At 41.6% G+C, this 23790-nt stretch overlaps 1 protein-coding gene across 1 annotated transcript in view; it reads left to right on the top strand.

The window, feature by feature from the left end:
• The window catches only part of TNFSF11 (TNF superfamily member 11), a 31926-nt gene extending 9498 nt beyond the window's left edge, over positions 1-22428 (top strand). The window contains exons 3-5 of the mRNA XM_059377463.1: positions 16718-16760; positions 16841-16939; positions 20913-22428. Coding sequence (XP_059233446.1) covers positions 16718-16760; positions 16841-16939; positions 20913-21334 — 564 coding nt within the window. The 3' untranslated portion in view covers positions 21335-22428. The remainder of the gene's footprint in view (positions 1-16717; positions 16761-16840; positions 16940-20912) is intronic.
• The last annotated feature ends 1362 nt before the right edge of the window (positions 22429-23790 follow it).

The raw sequence follows: 23790 nt of genomic DNA, 5'->3' as shown, positions 1-23790 counted from the left end.
AAAGTAATTCATCTGAACAGGTCAAGAGAGAAAAATATTAGCATCTCGTAGATACCAAAGAAGAGAATGACAAGATTTCATATTTATTTCTGATGTTTAAAATCCATTAGAAAACAGAACCGGATGTATTCTTGATGTTTTTCTAAACATCCCAAACAAAAAGTTAGCTAATGATGAAAAACAGAAACATTTTCTTAAAGTCGGGACACAACAAAGATGCCTAGTTCCCCCACATTAACATTGCTCAGAATATACTAGCTAATGTAATCACACAAGGAAATAAAATAAGAAAATATGTGTATATATACACACACATATATGGAGAAGACAAGATTTGCATACAAAGATTGCGTTGTATACTGGGGTAAACTCGAAAGAACTAAAAGACTGGAAGCAACATCAATCCATTTGTAAAAATTAGTAAGTAATAATCACTAGCTGTCCCCATTCCAAACAAGTGGAAAACAAATGAAAAATTCCATTCATATTTTTTAAACAGCCCTAAAAATAAACTGAACAAGGCACAGGCAAAAGCTTATGGAGATAATACTAAAAAAATCTACAGAGACATTTACAAAGTAAAGACGTACCTATGCAAAGCCCTGATCTGTGGGAGACCAAACACCACAGAGTAGATTTTATGGGATGGGTGTGAATGTGTGTGTGCATGTAATTTAGTACAGTATAACCTTATGTTAAATCAGTGGGCATAGTCTGAATGATTCAAATATGGCACTGGAAGGATTTGTTTACCATTTTTAAGAAGTAACAGACATACCTCATGTCCTAAGTGAAGACAAAGCCCAGCTAGAGAGAGTATTTGGGGCCACTTCTCTTGCCTCAGTTTCTGCCCCTACCTGCCTGATCAGAACTTAACACCTGGTCTTTGTCCCATTTCCTATGCACTTTCTAAGTGACTGTCTAGATAGGATGACAGACCAGTTTGTCTTTAAAATGAGCAATAACGGCAGAATTTTCACTATTTTAGGAGCATGTTGCAGATTTGGTGCCTCGTTCCAAATAAGCAACACCGTTATAAGAGATTCAGTACCTGGCCAGACAAAGGATAAAGATCTGTGGGCAGACAAGAATAATCAACTCTTCTCATTAAAGGCACACAGTTTTTGTTTTTGTTTTAAATTTTTATTTATTTATTTGATAGGCAGAAATCACAAGTAGGCAGAGAGGGAAACAGACTCCCTGCTGAGCAGAGAGCCTGATGTGGGGCTCCATCCCAGGATGCTGGGATCATGACCTGAGCCGAAGGCAGAGGCTTTAACCCACTGAGTCACCCAGGTGCCCCAAAGACACACGGTTTTAATTACAGATTAGTATTATTACAGTATAATTACAGATTAGCATTATTTATTAATAATAATTCGTATTATTTATTTACAGATTAGTATGACTCATAGGATGAGGAGAACTTTATTTTGCTAATAGCACATTGTTTTGTTGTTGAGCTATAAGATTTTACCCATTATTCATTGGTAATAACATTACATACAGGCAATCCTTTTCCAGGAGTAAGGAGTTGTCATGATATATCCATGTGTCTTTGGAGGTAGAAGATGTCACTTTTTCCCCCAGACAAGAGGATCTTTAGGAAGGAGACGAACATTACCCATACCTTATCATTAGAATCAAGCCGTGTTTATTAAACGCACTTACTGTGCTAGGCCTGTTGCCATAACTTCTCCTATATCCAAGGACTTACTCTTCTCTTACTCTCGCCAAATAGTGATTTGCCAGCTGTGTTGTCCTTTGATGAGAATTATCGGTTAATATGACATTCTCTACATCTTGCCAAAATAATCAGATTTCACATTTCTCTTGCCAATGCTGAAAATAGAATGGATGTATCTGGCATTCATAAGTAGGTCTGTATCTTAGTTTTAGTTCTAATATAGATATCGAGTGAACCCGTAAAACAAAATTACATGTGAGGTCGCAATCATTATTGAAGGATCAAACCCATCTAGTGGTAACAAATGCTAGACATAAGCACAATACTACATTATATGTGTGCAAAAGTGCTGTTTACTTAGCCTGTCTTTGGTCAGACAAGTAATGCTGTGTTTCCCCCTTTTTTTTGTTTGTGGCTAGGCTTTCTTGTTTTTTTTTTTTCCACTTTAGCACAGAACTCTGAAAGCCTCTTAGTGATCTAGTCCTACCAACCACAATTTACAAAGTCTATCATAACAGTCTATGGCAATAAAGAAAACACTAGCACAAATATGGTGTCCAATTTATAAAGCAATTCTTGTTTCCAGCTTTGGCAGCCTCTCTGGCCTCTGCTAGCCTGAAGAGTGGAGTGGTGAGCTCAGGCTCAAGCTAGGGGTACTTGACCCTTAGATCTTTCGGCCAGTCTCGGTGAAAAACCATGTGTTTAGGCACTAAATATACATTCTGAGCACTCCTTGCTGTGACTCGGCGTGATTTTATGATGCTGTTTTGTTGATTTCACATGGAGTACCTGTCGGTGAAAAACTTCCTGAAACTTACTATGAAAAGTATTTTGAAGAATGATGTGGAGGAGAGAGATTAGTGGGGGATACTCAAGAGTGCCCCCCTGGATGTGGGAAGGCAGCATAAAGATTTACATGTGTGTGGATTTTTTAATATTAGCTTTTAAAATATTTTTGTGACTCTTCTATAATGTACTTAATATACAGGAATATCTTATTTAATACTTCAGTTAATATAGATATCGAGTGAACCCGTAAAACAAAATTACATGTGAGGTCGCAATCATTATTGAAGGATCAAAACCCATCTAGTGGTAACAAATGCTTGGGAGCATTACAACTTTTTCCTGAAAGAACCATACAATCACAGAGGTCACAGAATGAATCTGCAAACTCCCATCAGGACAAGAACTACAGCTATTGTGCTCACACTTGAATATGTCACACGTAACATAGTCTCGAGAATGAAGGAAAAGAACAAATAAATGATTGATGACTTATGGAGCTCTGTGAACTTCTATTTTTAAAGAAGACTGGGTCAATCAACCACTAGCCTGGTTCTCATTCATCTGATGCCTTCACCAATGTTATGATTGATTATAATTAATATTGTAACGTGAGGCACTTAGGCCTCAGTATAGATACAAAAGTACAGATGATTTTTGTTGAAAGTTTTCTCCATCCAGACTTCTCCCTTTAGGCACGTTTTCCTCTGGTCTCTGCAGTTTCACTATAGAATATGAAAAGCCAAAGATGATAATGACTGCGAATAGCTATCTTTTGTTGGCATATTCTTGACTCATCATTTTCTGGACTCAGGAAGCCTCCGAGCCTCCAAAGGCTTACTGGAAAATGGGGAGTAAAACCAAAGCCATCGTTATTGAACAATTAATGCTTACCTGGAATTCTTGTTTTAATCTCTGGGGACCAGTAAATATTTGGTCCCATCTCCTACAGGATTGACAGTGTAAATTAGAACTCTCTCCTTCTATGAAGAATGGTGTGCCCAAAGATATTCAATGCTTTGATCCCTTAGGAATTAGTCACAGTCTACCTGCTGTAACAAGAGAACCCTGATTCATGAACTAAGTTAGGCAGAGTTTTTTCCTCTCCTGTGCAAGAATCCGGGGGTGAGCTGGCCAGGGCTAACAGGGAGGCTCCTCTATTATCAGCTGGTACCTTCCTACCTTCCGTCTCTTGGCCCAAGTTGGCTTTTCCATTTGTTGCCATTTCCAGACAGAGACAAGGGATAGAAAAGGCCAAGAGGGTTACCTGGGTGCTGAGATACCACTAGTAGCATCCTCTTGGCTGGAAGTAACTCATAAGACCACACCTGGCTGTAAGGGGGGCAACAAAATGTTATCTCTGGGCTGAGGAGCCATTTGCACCAAGGCTTGAGGAAGGGGCTTGCCCATCACTCACTGGGAAGAGGAGAGGCTGCATTCTGGAGGACAGTGGCCAGTCTCCAATACTCACTAAACCCTGTTTAGGCAGGAAAGCAGGCTCACCATTCGAGCAGAGTTAACTCCATGAATACATAAGTCTATGAATAATTGGGCCGGCTAAGATTTTGTTTTCTAAGGGTTAAAGTGCTTCAGGATTATTTGGATTCCAGGAGAGCGAGAGAGAAGTTTAAAAGTGGATTTAACGGCATGCATTTTATGAAGGAGCTTTCAAGGGTTTGTTTAGATCCACATATGGGACCTCTGAATGAAACTTGATTGTCACCTACCCAGTTTTTAGTAGGTTTTATGGATTCAAGAACATTAATTTAAAGCCAAAAAGTTTATCTGATGAAGTGCTTGTGTTCTCCATACAGAGAGCTGATCCTTTAGAATTCTCATGTCAATTATTACAAGGACACTATTCCCATTTTAAAAACTGAAGTACATAAGAAATCAATTAAAATTTGAGTAGATCTTAACTGCTTATGGAATTGTAATCATTAGCGTCATTTCTCTAGAGTTGTTATATACCATTATCTCTCACTTGCTTTTTAGTTAAATATACACATAACAAACACAAGAGGGAAAATTAAACCCCATTCATTATCACTTTTCCTTTGTATATGCATATGTAGCCCAAGCAAGTTTCTTGTAAACCCACAAGGAAACTTGGGGTTTGGGGACACTGGTGTTCCCAAATCAAGATGTTAGTCATGTAGTGGTTTTCCAATGGGATTTCTTCTGCGCCGTAACAGTTTTGGAAACTGCAATTCAATCAACCCCAATCATATTTAGCATTTATGAAAACTATCTTTATGGGAAAGCTGAAGTAAGACCCACAGAATTTTCCTACAAAACCAAGGCCATCTACTACTGCCTTTGGCCCAACAATAGGCTGTTGGCTGTGATATGCTCAATCTTAGGAAGACCGAGGGCAAAAGGTAGGAGGGTTTGCAAGAGGAAAGTAACAGTGAGTGGCATCATCAGAGACGGGCTTATCTGTGTGCTAGAAGTATCCCAGGATGGAAGAAAAGATATTTTGGATCAACATTCTTAAAGAGGTAGAGATAAGGAAAGACATACCTGGAAGAGAGCATCTAATTGTGTGGTTGGGGATCTTGACCTACAGTTTTAGGAGTGGATAAAACTCAGGGTCCTTGGCTGGAAGGGAAGGTAGCAAAGGTGAGATTGGATTGCTCCCCACAGAGTGGCTCATCTTAGGGGAGATAGAACGTGTGGAACTGGAGAGTGATATTCCCTAGAATGGTGTTTCCCAAACCTGCTTGATCTTAAGAATCCCTTGGGGACCTTGCTTAAAAAAATAAGCAAATAAACCAGATTGGTCACAAAAGTTTTGGTAATTCAGGAGTAGACTTTGTGATTTCAGAAACCCTCTCTGAGAAAGACTAGTCTGTTTTTAAAGGAAGGCTTCAGGGTGGGAAGGAGAGAGCCCCTGGGACCAAGGAGGTATACGAAGCATCCTAAGAAGATGTGAGAGCCAGCAGGGTACAGGGAAGCCTTTGGTGAATTTAGTGGTGGATGGGAAGAGTAGGCACAAGGCTGTGGTATGGAAAAGTGGGTTTTGAAAGTTGCAGAGAGCTGTCTACAGCTCAGATGATGAGACAGATGTTTGTTTGAACCTTTTGAGATTCAGGGTCTGAGAGAGTTCTGATCTCACTTTGCTTCCTCATCATAAGGCTGCTGCCCTACTCCCCAGTCTTTGCCCTTCGAGGACACTAGGTAGTGGTGGTATTGGTGGTGTTGGTGGCAGTGGTGGTAAATATGATAATGATGACTATAAATCAGGGGACTCATATTCATCCAAAGTTTTGGTGGGCTTGGAACCTCTTTCTCTCGGTGCCTATGCCTGCTTCTTATCTGCTTGAACCTTTCATGGTGAAGGACCATACCATCATCTCCATCACCCCAACCAGAAGCTAGAAGATCATCTCACACTCTCCATCACTAACTCTTGACTTGGCTCCCATCCTGTGAACTCTGCCTCCTCACAGAACCTCCAGCTCCTGCTACCTAGTCCCTACTGTTGTCACCTTAATGCAGGAGTCACTAGCACCATTTGTTGCCTGGGTCACTACAGGTGGCCACCCCATCTTTGGTCTCACTACCTCTAGTCCATTCTCTGCACAGCTGAGTGACTTCTAAAATGTAAATCTGAACATGTCCCTTACTTTCCTGCTTAATAATAATCCTTTGGTGGACCCTGGTAACCAACAAGATAAAGTCTGAGCTGCTGAACATATAATGCAGAGTCTTCTGTGCTCTGGAAGCCCTCATTCCAGCCTCTCTGCCTCTCCAGGCTCATTATGTTGTGTGCCATTCCATCACACAACAAGCTTGTGCCCAGTGGCCCTACCATGGTAAAATGCTAGAAGTTCTCTAACCGGTCTACGCCCTTCCCCACTCCGCTTCCCTGCTGGGACCCAAAGCACAGTGAAGGCAAAGATGATATCTCTCCTGGAAACACAGCATCTTTAGCACCCCCCGTAGGATGCCTGCTCTCCCCCACCCAGCAGCCATCAGTAAACTTTGTGGAATGGATGGATGAGTGAATGAAAAATGGGCATTTGCATGCGGTCCTTTATATGTTATTCTAGGCCTTTCCCATGTCATTGATTCTCTGTCTTCAAAATTCAGCTCAGGCATTACTTCTTAAAGAAGACCCCCACCCCCACCCCACTGATGCCTGCCTGCCTACCTTTGGGTTAAAAGCTTCTCCTGTGTGTGCTCAGAGCTTTATTCAGTCCTGTCACACAGGGCATCCATGGCAGGAGCCTGGTGTGGGGCTGACGCACTCAAATGTGAGCCTTCCAGGACTGGGAGAGGTTTAGTTTTTCTCTCCTGTGACAGGCATGCAGTGGGTGCTCAGTGCAAGTTTGAAGAACCCGTTTAAAGAGTAGTGAGCTCTGCTCATGCCTGCTCTTGGTGCTGTCCGATGGCTATCTGTTTGCTACTGCCAGAAAGATTCCCAGAGGGCTGGAGGTCACTCCCAAGTGTGATGCTTGTCCTGCTTCTTGGAGGGGTGAGTTTCTGCCTTTGGGGCATGAACGCATTAAAGGATCTTAAGGTTAGAGGACCCTAACTGGCCACCCTGTCCCTTCCTTCCTGGCCTCATTTGTCCACAGAGGCTGGCCTGGTACCTCTGTTCCCCTTAGCATCGTATTCCCAGCAATTCAATACTTTGGGGAGGGTTTGTGAGCGTTTGTGAGCCTTTTTCAGAGCCTACAAGGTTCTGTGAAGGTCAGAGCTCTGCCAGTGTAAGGGGCTTTACTGTTTAAGTGGCAGAAGAAATCAGAGACAGGGTAAATAGCACACCTCATGCAAGACGCACGCCGCAGTCACTCCACCGGGCCCTTAGATTAAACTTTGTAACCGAGTACTGTAGTGCAAGACATTCTAAGATTGGGCTCTTTATGAAGACTAATGCTGCTGTCATAAGGCTACTTTACGAAAACTCTAGGAGACTCTTAACTGTGGCAGAAGGTTTCTCTTTTAAACCATGAAGGTTAAACAATAAAAACTAATTTTCTCTTCCCAGCATAGCCAGCACACTGCCAGGAAAGCATCACTCGGTTCTAGGAAAACAAGGGCATGCTCTTCTTCAGCCCTTTGGAGGGGAGAGTACATTCTCTGTTTGCAAAAGTGTGTCTTTTCCAATCAGTGGACTTCTTCCGGGAGAAACGAGCCCATGCTGACTGTGCCTGGGTGGAAGGACACCAATGCACGTCTTGGTAAAGTTCTTCACTGAGAAATTTCCAGAAGTGGTCATGGGTTGGTGGTGGCTGATTTAGTTAAGAAGGAAAACAAATTAAGAGGTTAAGAGGTGGGGTGCTGGGGTTATGGGCTATGGATAGAATCTGTGTTGAGAAAACTTTGAGTCTGGGTGAATTCTGTGAATCAGTAGTTTATATTAAGAAATAAAGAATTTTAGGGATCAAAATGTAGAGTTGCAAATGAATCAAAGATGGCTCTTCCTTTCAGGATTAGTGGACCCAATGCCCCATCCGTGGGCTCCTCCCCCTGCTGCTAGCTGGGCCCCTGGAGCCAGTCCTCCTCCCCTTGCCTCTCCCTCTCCCTGACCGCCCCCCCCCGGGGGGGGTGGGTGATGTTCAGGAGCCGCCCCACCTCACCACTGCTCCTCTCCTGTCCTGGTGCCCTGGAGGACAGTGTTGCAGGCTCTGCTCTACCCTTCCGACATGTGTTCAGCTGACAGCATGCTCAGTGGATCCCCTTCTTGAAGTTCTTCACTTTGAGGTTATTTTAAACCGTTACCACGGACAGTTCATGAGGAACTACGTGGTCCCCTCTTCATCCAGGTGCCTATAAACTGTCCCCCCACATCCTGTGGATTACAAGGAGGGAGAAAAGTAAGGGGCCGAGACATCTATATTAATGCTGTCCGTTTAGCTGCTGCACAACACCTGGGTATCCTTTCTGTGAGTGGGTAGGCTTTCTGTCCCTTGCAGACCAAGAATACCAGGCAAATAAAAAACTTTATAAATAAAGACGAGCTACCGATAAGACAGTAAGACCTGTCTCCGAGAGAGCACTTGGAGACCATGTCGGTATGAAGAGGACGGCAGGATACTTGCAGTGGGGACTGACTATAAGTAGCTCTGGGTGGCCGGCACATGGGGTGCCCCACAGTGGCCTCAGGAGTCGAGTTTGGGGGCTCGGGGAGGGATAGCAAGGGAGCCAGAAGCAGAAACCAAGACACCTTGCAAAGCCTTCGAAGCCCAAGGGAGGAATGTGGACTTGCTCCTGAGGCCTGTGGGCAGCTCCTGCAGAATTTTCAGAGAAGGACCATGCCCTCCTTGTGCCCCAGCAGCAATGGGTCCGTTTGAGGCCAGCAAGAGACTGGGAGAGGAGGGAGGAGGCTATTATCATGATCCTAATGAGAAACCCTGTTAGCTTGAAGGAAGGCAGTTGCACTTGGTGGAGAGTCGGGGAGGCTCTCTGCACTACTGTTTACGTGCTGCAAGTCCAAGTCCGCAGGACTTCTCTGCAAGAATGCGAAACTGGCTATTCATCTTCAGCAACAACCCATGTGAGGCATTCATGTGCTAACTCGGCTGATGAATACACTATTCTTGTAACTTGGTTGGAGAAGAATTACATGAAGGGTATCATTAAGATGTTAAAACGAATGCATTACATATGTTAACAAGTGAATGAACCCTGTATTATATCCGGCAAACGGGGTGTTAAAACCTTGTTCAACCAGCCAGATGTGCCTGCAGCTGCCTATCTGCAGAGGGAGGCAGCCACCTGAGACCTCAGCCATGAGCGGGTGCCAGTGGTTTCCGAAGCATCTGGCTGTACAAATTGCTTCTTCCAGGCTCTGACTGACAGGCTCCGACTGACAGGCACCGCCTGGATCGCACAATTCACGTCACCACACCCAGTAGGATTTTCAGTCTCAGAAGCTCAACCTCCAGCAACTTGACCTTTTCGGGGAATCTTTACAGCCAGGAATGTCCTCAGTGGGAGCTTCAATCCACTCCTGTCATTTCGTAAGATTATAAAACACAGCAATCAAGCAAATAAGGCCATTTTAATAACATTCGCTCTTGAATCGGGATGCTATTGAAGTCTGGTTTGGGGCAGTGGTCCAACTGAATTTGCAAAAGCAGGCTTAACATTTGCTGTCAATGTTGAAATTACCCGGAGCAAAATTTTCATAACTCCCCAGAGGAGCTGAAAATACTCATAGGTGTTTGTATTTATTCTTATAGAGTACAATCTCTCCTAAGTGCCTTTGATTTATCAAGATTGAGCCAGTTCTGAGATGTCTCCCACCTCCCTATGTTTGGTGAAAGACCCTAAAACATTGTAGAAGATGTTCGAAAGAGCCTGTGCCGATAGCCTGAAGACCTGGTCTGCACTCTTCAAATTCACCCTACTACACTCTGGGCATTGGGCTTCTTGGATGTTGAGTTCGGGAGAAGTTGAAAAGAAGCAATCCTAGAGACCACAGTTACGCAATCACATCGATCTTTTGTGTGCTTTCTTTCCTGGCGGAGAAATTGTGAAATCGCAACATTTTTCTATGGGTGAAATAAAAGTCGAAATAAAAAACAAAATTATATCGGTTGTTTTCTTGTCTATTCAGATGTACTCTGACAGCAAAGATGAAAAGTTAGTGCACTTTAAATAGGAAAATACCACAATAAGAAGATTTTTTAAACGTTGTGAAATTTCCTCAGCTCTATTGTTTTTAGACTTTAGAGTAGGGGCTATAGCAATTTCCAATCTGGAAAGGAGGGCTGTGGTATCCCAGGCTAGTCAATGCTAGACGGTGTCCACTAGGTGGCAATATGTCAGAGGGTTTCTTTTTCCATTTTATTGACAGCAATTTCTTTGGCTGCCTATCAGTAGTTAGCTTTTCCTTTTTGTTTTGAAGGGTTAAATGAAGCCATCATAATTGAGGTCCAAATTATGCTTAATTTTGCTGAAAATGCATAATTTTGCTGAGAAGACTACTTGTTACAGTGTGACCATAACATGAATTCATTCATTCATGTGAGTTTTCTTAGTAACTTCTAGGTAATGATCCTAGTTGTCAGGGGTAGGTCATAGAAACCTACGACCTGGAGGAGGGGGCAATTCTTTTTGTCCCCTGCATGTAACAGTTGCTAAGCATGCTGTATTCTGAGAAGGCAGATCGCTGGTCTTCCTGAGGAGCAACTATCGGGTTCTCTTTGTGGCTCTTAGCGAAGACCTTCAAGAGAATTGCAAGGAGGACTCTGCCCAGCTTTTCACCTTGGAAACTGTTTCTGGCTCCTGCTAAAGGCTGTTTGCTGGGAGGTGTGCAAAGCTACCTGTTCTTCCTTATGATCGTGTAGACCACATATGCACAGGATGAACTTTTTTTTTAACTTACAACTGGATTTAAAATAAGATAAACACACATAATATTCTAAAAAAAGATCTCTTTCATCTGAATAATTCATTCAGAGGAGAGAAGTTGGGATATTCTTTGTAGTGTTTTCCGCAGATTAGATGATCAGAACTTTTTGAATTCAAAGAAACCAGAAGCAATGTCTGAATGATAAGATCTGGGAATAAAGAACCGTACATTTTAAGACACTCTAATTAGTGTGACAGAAGTGGAGGACTAAAGTGGATGAAAATAAATGCAAATGTGCTGCTTAGAAAATAAATGGGATTGTCAATTGGGGTGAAGTTGCAATTCTCCTTTAGAAGGGTTTTCCTATAATCTTGAAAATTAAAAATATTACGGGGCATTCAAGAAAGATCCATGCTTGGCATATACATAGCCAAGTATCTGTTCTTTGAGGAAAATGACAAACCAGAGTAGCTCCTGCCTTGTGGTGTGGACTCGGCAGAGTCACAGTTGGAGATCGATGCCCGTCATGGGGTCTGCAGGCCCCTGGTTTGGGAACTTCAGCAGCCAAACCCTGAACATGGGCTCTGAGCCTGTTTTCTGAAGACCCTGGAAATTCTGAGTCCATATTTCCTGATGTCAAGGCTCTTTTTTGTCAGATTTTCCAGACAACCTGCAGGGACTTGGCAGTCAGATCTCCAGTGAAGATAAGCCTCCTTTTAGACTTTTTACTTCAGGGAGGAAAAAAAACCCCTAAGGATTTCTTGGCAGGCATAGGGGAAGAAAAAAAAGATCTTTTTTTTTTTTAAGATTTTATTTATAAATTTTTTGAGAGAGAGAGAGAGAGAGAGAAAGAGTATGAGAGAGATCACAACCAGGGACGCGAGATAGAGGGAAAAGCAGACTCTTCCCCTGAGTAGGGGGCTCAGTTCAGAACTTGATCCCCAAACCCTGGGATCATGACCTGAGCCAAAGGCAGACGCTTAACCTACTAAACATCCAGGTGCCATCCAGGGGGAAAAAGATCTTTTCCCTTTTCCCCACTTAGGTTCTCCAGTTGGAGCTTTATAAATTAGACCGACAAGAGAGAGATGAATAAAAGAAAAGCATAGGGACGCCTGTGTGGCTCAGTGGATTAAGCCTCTGCCTTCGGCTCAGGTCATGGTCTCGGGGTCCTGGGATCAAGCCCCGAATTGGGCTCCTTGCTCAGCAGGGAGCCTGCTTCTCCCTCTCCCTCCATCTGCTTACTTGTAATCTCTATCTCTATGTCAAATACATAAATAAGATCTTAAAAAAGAAAGAAAAGCATATGCATGCATTGAATGTATGTTTCCTAAAGAAATGAAGACCTGAGGAAATGGTTAGCCTGACTGGTTTTTATACTAGGTTTGATGGACAATGGAAAGGTGCAGGGAAAAATGTGACACGACAGAAGAGTCTAAGCTATGGTTAGTAAACTGGGGAAATCTTAACAAGGCCTGTTTCTCCCAGTTCTTCTTAGTGTCCTTCCATCTTGAAGCTAAGGATGCTCATTTCCGCTAGTTAGGAGAAGAGCACCTCTCATGCGAGGGTCTTATGACCTGCTTCAGAGGAGAAAGATGAGTCAGAGGGTCCTTCCTGCACCTGCCATTCCTCAAATTCCTTCAGCTTTAAGTATTCAATAGGCTGAGGCCTTATATTTTGGGGTAGCACGTTCTGAGCCCCATGATGGACCATTGAGACTTTTCTGCCAGCTTTCAGGCATGTGCTTGGTGACATTTGTAAAGGGACAGGGACGTACAGCTCTGAAAGAGGAGTCAGGGGCAGAGGTTGAAGTCCCAGCTTTATGGGGAGAGCCCTTGTCCTCTGAGCCTCTATTTCCCAGTCTGAAAAATCAGCGTAGTGATAATTACCCAGCCTCTGATTCTAATAAGAATCAAATATGCTAATATAATGGAAAATACTCTGTTAGCTGTGCGTGTAAGGGATTATTTAATTTTCAGCATGAATATGTGGAATATATATATAAGTTGGGAGAATATAATAAATCTATGGCCAAATACAGACATCACCAAACAGCCATTCATGGGAGAACTCAATTAGTAATAATGTTTGTCAATGCCAGCCCTATATTAGAACCACCTGGAGAGATTCCTTTAAAAAAAAAAAAAAAACCAAGTCATTATTGGACTAAGTGGAGTTGGGGCCTGGGCACCCAAGATGTAGTCCTAGAAAAATGTTCTGTTTATGGTTGACATCTATGCATATCATTTTGAGTTCAAAAAATTGGGAGTGAGGTAGGGATACAGGAACAGATAATAAGAGTACAATTTTTGGTAGCCTCAGGTCGTAGACATACCATGTACTGCCTTTGCACAAGGAAACTTCTCTATAGGGTTTGAGAGGGATTGCAACTTTGGGGTACCTAAGATTGGGTATAACACAAAAGCAGCATTACATGATGGGGTCTCTAGTTAGAGTTCTAATTCGTCCTGATCAGGACACATTAGGGTTTCTTTTGTTTTGTTTGTTTTGTTTTGTTTTTGATATTTGGGTTTTTTGTTGTGTTTTGTTTTGTTTTCTTTATTAGCAGTCATTGAAAGTGCTTCTGAATGGTCCTGGTTATTGAATTTTCTTGTAATGAAAAGTTTCTGTGACAGTTCTGACCTAGGAGCCACTCCTTAAGTGGGCAGGGAGAAGTTTTTTTATCAGGTGGGAAAGAACAAACTTTCCTTGCCCGTTTCATTTAGTCAGTGACTTTAGTCAGCTGCTGCTTTTGCCTGGGTCTCAACCTTCACACAGTGTCAGATTGGCCTATCTCTGAAATCTTCGTGGATGTCAGAGGCTTTGCAGTTCTCATATTGAGGCCATAAGCCACCAGCACTAGCTCACCTGCTAGAAATGCAGAATCTCAGGCCCTACCCAAGACCTACTGAGTTAGCAACTCGGTTTCAACCTGCCTTCTGGTAGACTGTGATGCATGCAAGTCTGAGGACTACTGAGCTAGCACATAAGCTTTCCCATTGTGTTTCTCAATAAAAGGTGTGTTTTTCTCCATAGAAAAGCACGAAGCAGACATTTGGAGACATAAACCATACTTAGCTTTGCTTCTTCCCCCACTCCTCCCTCTTCCCTTTGATGAGACAAATCGGGCCTAGAGGGAAAAATGAAGGGCAGCTTTATATTCCTGAATTAATCTGTCATCAAGGATCCTATTTCAAAATTTTAAGAGATAATAATCAGGTAAAGAAACATTGTATATATAAGAGAGTCAGTATATATAAAGACATATTATATTGTAGGTGCACCTGGGTGGCTCAGTAGTTAAGCATCTGCCTTCGGCTCAGGTCATGATCCCAGGGTTCTGGGATCAAGCCCTGCATGGGGCTCCCTGCTCTATGGGGGAACCTGCCTTTCCCTCTTCCACTCCCCCTGCTTCTGTTCCCTCTCTCACTGTGTCTCTCTCTGTCGAATAAATAAAAATCTTTTAAAAAAAGACATTCTGTAAATGTATAAATATATATACAATTTTTATCTCTATTATAAATGTATATATAATGAATAAAGATACATTGTACATGTACATACATACACTTATATAAAGCTGTAAAGATATACAGGTATATAAAGATACACTGTATATACAAATATGTAAGGATACACACAATGTATAAATACACACTGTGCATCTACAAATCTCTGTTATAAATACAGGGGAGACTAAACCAGGAAATTCCAGAAATCAGAGTACCACTGGGAATCTAGAAGTCACAAGAAGAGATTGGGAGATTGGAGATCAGCTACGGAGAACAATAAATCTTGGATGGAGAGGGAAGAATAAGGCCTGGAAAGGGCCATTGCATGGCACCACTCAAAAAGGGCTGCCACAATTTGCCTAGAATTTCCTACAAACAATGCTCCAGCGTTTGGTAGGGCAGTACCCTGGGCCAAGGCAAGGGCAGAAGGCAGCCCTGGATGAGCACTGGATGTAAAAGGTAGTCACACTGTGACTTCTTTAGGTAACAGAAAACAGCTGTGCTATCTCCTCCAAGGGTCTTTAAAAATAGAATAGATTTGGGGGGACAGGGGAAGGGGTGTAAGGAGAGGGTGGTGGGGTTATGAACATTGGGGAGTGTATGTGCTATGGTGAGTGCTGTGGAGTATGTAAACCTGGTGATTCACAGACCTGTACCCCTGGGGATAATAATACACTATATGTTTATAAAAATTTTTTTTAAAAATTTTTAAAAAATAGAATAGATTCTTAGCTCTCTTGGGAGTCCTGAAGGCAGAGAGAAAAATCAATGGTGTTTTTAGAATCCTTCCAGTTGTTAACAGTTGAAGTTGTGTTTGCCCCTATCTATCTATCATCATCTATCTATTCACCTATTATCTATCTATCAATCTATCTATCATCTATCTCAAAGCCCTTCTCTTGAGATACTCAAAGAACTTAGGTTATATGGCTAATCTTTTAAACATCCCAGGATGGGGCTGGGGGCAGGGGGGTGGGAAATGGTTAGTATGGATGGCCATCCCAATAACAGAGAAATTAGGAATCTCCCAAGAGTGTTTCTAGTATCTAAGTATTTGAAGTACCAGACACTCTGCTAAGTGCCTACATGCATTTAATCTTAACCTCCTGCCTTATGATAGAGGTTCTATTAATATATTTAGTGCAGGTAGGTGGCTGATAGGGATTTGAACTGACGTTAGAACTGACGTTTCACCCACTCCATCTTAATAGTTAGTGGTAGGTGGGGTCAGGATTCAAACGGGTATGCAGTTACTTACACATCAGATCCTTCATTCTCAGGGCTCAAATAGAGATATGCAATTACCTGTGCTCTTTTCAAACTTGGGCTCTTTCTTTTTCTGGTTTCAGTTTCTTTCCCTCTTTTCTTCCTTCCTCTCTCCCTCCCTCTTTCCTTCCCTCCTTTCTTTCTATTTTTCTTTTTCTTTTCTCTTTCTTTCTTTCTTAATTTCTCTTTCTTTCTTTCAGATTTTATTTATTTATTTGAAAGAGAGAGCAGGAGCCAAGTAGTGGAGCAGAGGGAGAGGGAGAAGCAGGCTTCCTGCTGAGTAGGGAGCCGAGGCCGGGCTCAATCCCAGCACCCTGGGACCATGACCTGAGCCAAAGGCAGACGCTTAACAGATTGAGCCACCCAGACACCCCATCCTGGTTTGAGTTTCTTCAACCTCTGTTGGTGGAAGTATTTTGACTTAATTATTGATACTGTAAAAGCTCTTAGTCTCCTGTGCAGTACTTTAAATACACTGATTTTTTTTTTTAAATAAAAAATTAACCATTGGGAGCTAGGCATCATTCACTTTCCTGTGAACTGAACTTCATTGTGGTAGCAGGAATTCACTAATGAAATAGACATAAAAAGAGCTTCCCTAAAGATTTAAGAGGGTCATATATTTTGTGGTAATTGTTATTTTCCTAGTTAACTTCATCTTCATTTATGTATCTGCTACAAATTCTTAAGTATGTTTAATTATTCTAGGTTTTATCATGTACATTGTCTTTTATTTCCTCTTTGTCCAAAGTATTTTGTTAGATGGTATGTGTGTGAAGTATACGGACATAACTCTTTGGGATGAACATCTCTTTTTTAAGATTTTTAAATTTATTTTAGAGAGAGAGAGCCTACAGGTGGGGGGAGGGGCAGAGGGAGAGAAACTCAAGCAGACTCCCCACTGAGCATGGAGCCTGACACAGGTCTTCTCACCACCCTGAGACCATGACCTGAGCCGAAACCAAGAGTTGGACACCCAGGCACCCCAGGTTGAATTTTTCTTGATAGTTACCTAGAACACCAAAGAATTTCACTGCCTACACATGCCTGGCATTGAAGGAAAAAAGATTAATTTATCATTACGTCCAACAGTCCTAAATTCTTATGTCTTGACTAGAAGAGTGAATATTTAAAAAGATTTTTGTCTTTTCATTTCAGGAGTTACAACATATTAGATCACAGCACATCAGAGCAGAGAAAGGTAAGCATGGTTCTGCATGAATATTTGAAATCATATAGGGTCAGTGTTCTTGGGGCTAATATGGTTTCTCTCCTCTCCAGCTATGATGGAAGGTTCATGGTTAGAACTGGCCAGGAGGGGCAAGCCTCATACTCAGCCTTTTGCTCATCTCACTATTAATGCCACTGACATCCCATCAGGTAAGTTCCGTTTGCATCCAGCCTGAAAAAGATTTCAAGAGTCCTTTACCAGTCCAATTAAATACTCAAAACTATTATTAGCTGGTTACTAAAATTTTGAGAGCCCTTAACTTGTTGACCAGAAGAAGGATCGTTTGGTACTGAGTTGATGATCTCTATTGTGGAAACAGTTATTGTCAGCTCTGCCAGGAAGGACGTCATTGCTTTTCATTTTCAGATCATCGAAATGGGTGCCGGTTGAGATTGCAGAACTGGGAAGGGCAGTCCCTTGTTATGTTCATCTGTATTTCCCCAAACTAACATTGGTACATCCCCACCCCCAACCTATGAAGTGTGTGATTTATGTCCTGCAGAATTCCAGGTAGGGTCTTAACAGAGTAATGTTTAAGAGGCAGTAGCCCTCTAGAAAGGGAGACACGCTCCTTCCCCAAGGGCTTATTACTTTCTCTGGATAAGAATTTAGCTCAATGCACTGGAGAGCTGAATATCTTTTAGAAATGAGGAAATCCAGAGCTCTGTGCCTACAGATGTCCAGCTGTGTCCTAACCAATGTCCCAGCTAGCCCACCATGCAATCCCCACTGGGACTCTCTACCAGATAGGTGGGGATAGGTGAACATCCAAAAGGTTAAAAGAACATTATTTAATAGAGTGTCAGTTGACGTCATCATTATTATTATGGTGCCATTTGTTCAACATAAAATATGTACCAGGCATTTCACTGTATTCCTTACCTCTGCTCTTACCACAACCCTGCAAGGTAAGTGATTATCATTCAGATTTGTGGACAAGGAAACTGAGTTCCACATAATTTATCTACTCAAGATCACAGGGGTGGTAGGTTTAGAAATTGAGTTCCACTCCAGTTGATTCCCAAGTCCATGGTTTTTACACTACAGGCCATCATATTCCTACCCTGTAGCCAGCTGGCTTTGTCAGAGGGAAAAAAATTCAGAGCCCTTATGTTCTTATTTTTTTGTAAGAAGTAAATTCCTGCAGTCTTAATAGAAGGGGCTTGCAGTCTGACGGCCTGGGTATGGGGTCCTATCGCACCACATACTGGCTGTGTGACCTCATACAGATTCCAAGTATCATTTGTGTGTCAGTTTCTTGACGGGGATGGAGATTCACTGGATGGCCGTGGAGATTCAACAAGGCTAGGTCGGAGCATTTGCACGGGTAGGCTGGCCTCTAGTAAGCACTCCATGAATGCCACTTGTTACTATTATTTGAGTTTTATTAAATGGTTATGCATATTCCACTCTGTTCCAAAAACGGTTTAAGGCTAGTTTTTCTTGGAGTTAAAAAAAAAAAAAAAGACCCAAGTTTTCATAGTGATTTAGCCATCACTCTCATAGTGTGGGTCGCGGAGCCATATTCCCTGACTGCAGACGGGGAAATTGAGAAGCCAGCGACTCGGTTGGTAGCACATTTGCCTCCACCCTCTCTCCTGCCCCAGAGATCTGCTTCATAAACAGATTTTCTCTCTGCACATGTGGATGTGCGCCGTCCATTGAAGTGACACTAATTTTCTGAGTGAAAACTGTTTTGCATATTAGCAAATGCAATCAAATTAATACCGATCAGCTGTTTGTGCTATGAACGTACTCTGCATTTATCTTTTCAGTTCATTTTAAATGGCATATGATAAATATTACATTACACCATGTGCCAAAGTCTGTTTGGCAATAGCAAGCGTGTTTTAGTTATAAAGCTCTCTCTTCAGGCACCTAGCATCAAGTCATTGCCAAAAAACAAGGCAAAACTCCCAGTTATTTTCCGACGGTTATTGAGTTTGTGAGTGAAATGAAGTCATGTATGCTCCATTTAAGAAAATAACGTTTGCTCCTCTGGCTGAGCCAACAGCTCCTTGAGTCCATGTATCTCCCAGTTTCTGGCCAGTACTGGATTATTCAGAAGAAGGTGGCTTTAATTTTGCATGTTCTTTTGGCCTCTGTTTTATATTTATTTACACACAAGAAAAAAGTCAGAGCCTGCCTTCTATTGACTGTTAGCTTATGGATTTGCAAATCTTCCTGAATAAAATGCATTGGGAAGTATTTTGCAAAGCCAGACTACAAGGCTTTCTTAAGGGGGCGGCTCAGGCTAAAAATTTGGACACCCCTCTTCCCTAGCGCCTAATCACACTGATCATAGGGGATGAGGGGCTTGGGTACAAGGTTGTCAGCATACCTTGTTAGCCATGGAAACCCAGGCTTGAGTCTTGGAAACTCAACTGGATCACAGTGTATTTCTCTTTCCTTGTCTTCCACTCTTCTCTATTCTTGAGTTTTCACATTCATTCGCACTGATAGCTTTCCTCCCTTTAACCCTCTGCACGCCGTGTGCCTTCCATTTTTTGCTCCAACAGTTTTGCTCTCTGACACTACCTTCTCTCCCTTTTCTCAGCTCATACACATTTAATTGAAGTCCTCCCCATCCTCTGGCTCCAGTGTCCCCCCATTGGGCTCAGTGCCCCTGGTCTCCATTCATTTCTGCAACGCTCACTTAGCTGTTGCCTAATTGAACTTCAACCAAGTGCTGTGGGACATGCAGCAGTGAAGATACTATGTTTTCCAATTAATATGCCTATTTCTTATTTTCTCCACTATTAGTGCTAAGTGCCTCAAGGGTATACTGCTTGATAAAATTCTTAATTATGGGTAGAGTGAATCCCCATAGAAACCCCCACACAGATATTTACTGAATGACTGATCAACTAAATGAATTGGTGAATGGATGAGTGGATGAATAAAAATAAAGATGTGTTTAGTAGGGAATATGGACTCCTTCCAGTTGACTAGCTAATGGTGGAAGTGGTATGTGGTCAAGGTTCCTGTCTTTTCTCCTCTCCCTGTTGCCTATTCTTTTCTGGCCTGTCCAATCTGCACCTTTTAGCCCTTGGTCTAACACTAACAGATCCAACCCACTGAGAGGGCAGACTTTACCTTAGTCATTCTGCTTCTCTCTGTTAAGAGTCATCATTGGAGATAAACTCTAAGACAAGTCATGAGTTGAGAGAAGGACTGAATACAGGAAGAAGGTAAGAAAAGAGAAACATGGGATAATTTTAGATGGGAAACATCTTGAATTTTGTTTGGTCTGTGAATGGATTAGGTGGCTATTTACCAGTCTGGAGGAATTACTTCACTAGTGTTTGTGGGACTGTGATGAATAATTTTGCAGTCGCCTCTTGATTCACTTGAAACCCTGAGATGATATTTATATGTGGAATGATATTTACATTTGGGGGGATATTTACACTCTGGATGGTTTCATCTGGATGACCTGAGGTGAGACCTCCAATGAAAAAGAAAGAAGTGTGCAAAAGTGGGTCGTGGAGGCCGCAGTATCTTTAATGGCTTCTCAGGCTCGCTCTAGTGACCTCCTCTGGACTTCAGGAAGTAAACCGTCCTTGAACAGGATTTGGGAATATTTGAATCAAGCAAAGTCTGGAAGTTCTCTTCCTATGCTTGTCTCGCTTTTCTGTATCAACTGCCATCGGCTTACTCTCTGTCTTCAACCTTAAATGATCTTTCTGATTCTGTTGGCTGAATCCTGTATCTATTTCCATTTCAAGTTCTCAGGCTCCGTAACAATCCAACAAGGTCATTCTTGATTTTTCTGGGAAGAACTCTCTTTCCTTTGAATACTCATAGCAATTATCTGCACCTTTATTTTCAAGGTTCATGACTTTCTTCTTAACTGAACACATACCATACCCATTTGTCATGTACTGTAGGCACCTTTAGGGAAGGAAAACTAAGTTTTTGTCTTTGTACTCTCTCAGGGGCCTAGCAGAGAGCACTAAGCCATCTTAATGTATTTCTGCCCTTTTAGAAAATAAATTCTGAGAAAGTATTCTACCTTTGGAACAAGAACAGTTACGCTTTTCTTCAGCCTCATGGAATCGTGAGGATGTCCTTCTCATTGAAGGGGGTGGATTTTAAATCATATGCCTTTCCTGTCCTCAGGTTCCCACAAAGTGAGTTTGTCCTCCTGGTACCATGACCGAGGTTGGGCCAAGATCTCCAACATGACTTTCAGCAATGGAAAACTAATAGTCAACCAAGATGGCTTCTATTTCCTATATGCCAACATCTGCTTTCGACATCATGAAACTTCAGGAGACCTCGCCACAGAGTATCTTCAGCTGATGGTGTATGTCACTAAAACCAGCATCAAAATCCCAAGTTCTCATACCCTGATGAAAGGAGGTAGCACCAAATACTGGTCAGGGAACTCTGAATTCCATTTTTATTCCATAAATGTTGGAGGATTTTTTAAGCTACGATCTGGTGAGGAAATAAGCATCGAGGTATCCAACCCTTCACTATTGGATCCAGATCAAGATGCCACATACTTTGGGGCTTTTAAAGTTCTAGATATAGATTGAGTCCCATTAAAAGGCTAAGACTAGATATAGATTGAGTCCCATATTGTGGAGCATTATTCTGTATTTCCTAGGATGTATGGGGAAAAGTTCTAAACAAGCCAAGAAAGATGTATATAGATGTGAGACTACTAAGGGGTATGACCCACAATGGTACAAGGAGACTCTTTCCATGCTTTTGACTCTGTCGCGAGCATGTGTATCTACCGCCAATGGGAGAAGTTGGAGTAAAGATTGTTACAGTCTAAAGACTTTCTTACATAATGGCTTTTAAATTTTGTAATGAATTCCTAAAATTATACCAGATTAGCCTGTGGTTATGTGCTTCATGTGGGGAGGGGGTCGTCTAATTGCCAACTGATGACCATCTGAAGGGTTAAGTTCCTTTGAATGGTTACATCATGCTGGAACCTTCAAATAAATACTTTTTCTAACGAGGAGAGAAAATATATGTATTTTTATATAATATCTAAAGTTATATTTCAGATGTAATGTTTTCTGTGCAAAGTATTGTAAATTATATTTGTGCCATAGTATTTGATTCAAAATATTTAAAAATGTCTTGCTGTTGACATATTTAATGTTTTAAATGTACATACATATTTAACTGGTGCACTTTGTAAATCCCCTGGGGAAAACTTGCAGCTAAGGGGAAAAAAATGTTGTTTGGTAATATCAACTGTATTATACTTCTTTACTCTTTTTAACTTAATAGATTTTTCAGACTTGTCAAGTCTGTGCAAAAAAAAAAATTAAAATGGCTGCCTTGAATAATAAGCAGGATGTTGGCCACCAGGTGCCTTTCAAATTTAGAAGCTAATTGACTTTAGAAAGCTGACATTGCCAAAAAGTATACATAATGGGCTACTGGAATCTGTCAAGAGTATTTATATAATTATTGAACAGGTGTTTTTTTTCTACAAGTGCTGCAAATTGTAAATTTTGTGTTGGGTTTTTTTTTTATGGAAAAGTTATCAGTGGCTTACTAGCAAAAAAAATCCCATTTTTAATGTGGTAGATGATATTTTATACTGTACAGTAAAAACATTGCCTTTGAATGTTAATTTTTTTGGTACAAAAATAAATTTATATGAAGACCTGCCTTGTGATGTTGTGCTTCTCTTTCATGTCTGTCTTATTCTGTGATCCCATTCTCTCCAATATGCTGTTGTGGCTTCCATCTTTCCAAAGGTTACTGGGAGAACTGCAGATTTAATTAAAAATTCGGAAGAGATTCAATTAAATTAATGAACCTCCAAATTTGAAAAATAATTTACAAAGGATATGTATGCAAGAATGGAGCCAGATAGGAAATAAAGGCTTCTTCACTCCAAAAAAGACAGTTTATGTTATGCATCTTTCTTGAGAAATTATCGGTGCTGTACACTAGTTCCTAATGTCCTGTGGGACAGTTGAACTGTGGGAGCCCTTGAACTTTTGAGAGCTTGCCATGGTGGGGAAGCATTAACAACGGACTAGATGCCCGACCTCATGGGAATTTATGTGGGGGAGCTGTCCCAACCCATGCTGGTTACTCACGTGAGGGAGAAAGCAGAAAACAAGCAACTTGCGAAGACACGGGAAGCCATAATTTAAGGCACTTCACATTTGTGGATAAATGTTTCTTGATGGTTGTGAAGAATGGAAGGAGGAAAGAAACAGCAAATGTTAAAGAAGAAATTACACATTTTAAACAGCAAAGCTATGATTGTAGGACTCAATCATTGTCCAAAATATACCTATTGTTTTAAACCTATAAGTAAGTCTGAGGTAGACTGGCACAAAATATTGCATGTTCCAATTGCTGAGCCTTGGCTTAAGGAAAAATGAATTTTTATATGCAATCAGAATTTCTCCACTCTCCATTGACACGAAATCTTGTTCTATAAAGAACTTTAAAAAAAAAAAGAAAAAAACCAACAAAACAATACAAGATTTCATGTGTGTGACACGAAATCTTGTTATATAAAGAAACTTATTAGCTGCCCTGGCTACTATAATGTGATTCTGTCATTTCCACAGGTGAATGATATTCATTCATTTGTTCCACATTATTCACTGAATACCAACTATGTGCTAGGCACCGTATCAGGCCCTGGGGATCCTAGGGCACTCTTCCTGACCTTGAAGAGTTTCCATTCTCGTGGGGAGGAGCATCCTAAGGGTGTGGTAGGTAAGCTCCAAGGTACATAGAGTACGCTGTGACATCAGAGAGAGGGTCATTGAACCCAACCTTGGGACTCACAGAAGTTCTAGAAATTAAATTGGGCTGAATATGAGTCGGGTGTAAGGCTCCCAAAGTGGATATAGAGTAGAATATCCATCACTATTTTTCAACTTAGAGGCAACTAACTTGCAATGTCTCAAAGATGAGCTAAAATTCAAAGTCTAGGGATGGAAAGAACCCAGGATCTTGTGAGACAGTACATGGTGGCACCAGCCAGACCCGGGAGTTACCA

Source organism: Mustela nigripes, chromosome 15, assembly GCF_022355385.1.
Source record: "Mustela nigripes isolate SB6536 chromosome 15, MUSNIG.SB6536, whole genome shotgun sequence".
Taxonomy (NCBI): Eukaryota; Metazoa; Chordata; class Mammalia; order Carnivora; family Mustelidae; genus Mustela; species Mustela nigripes.
The sequence above is the reverse complement of the archived record's forward strand: the minus strand, read 5'-3'. Positions and strand labels throughout refer to the sequence as shown.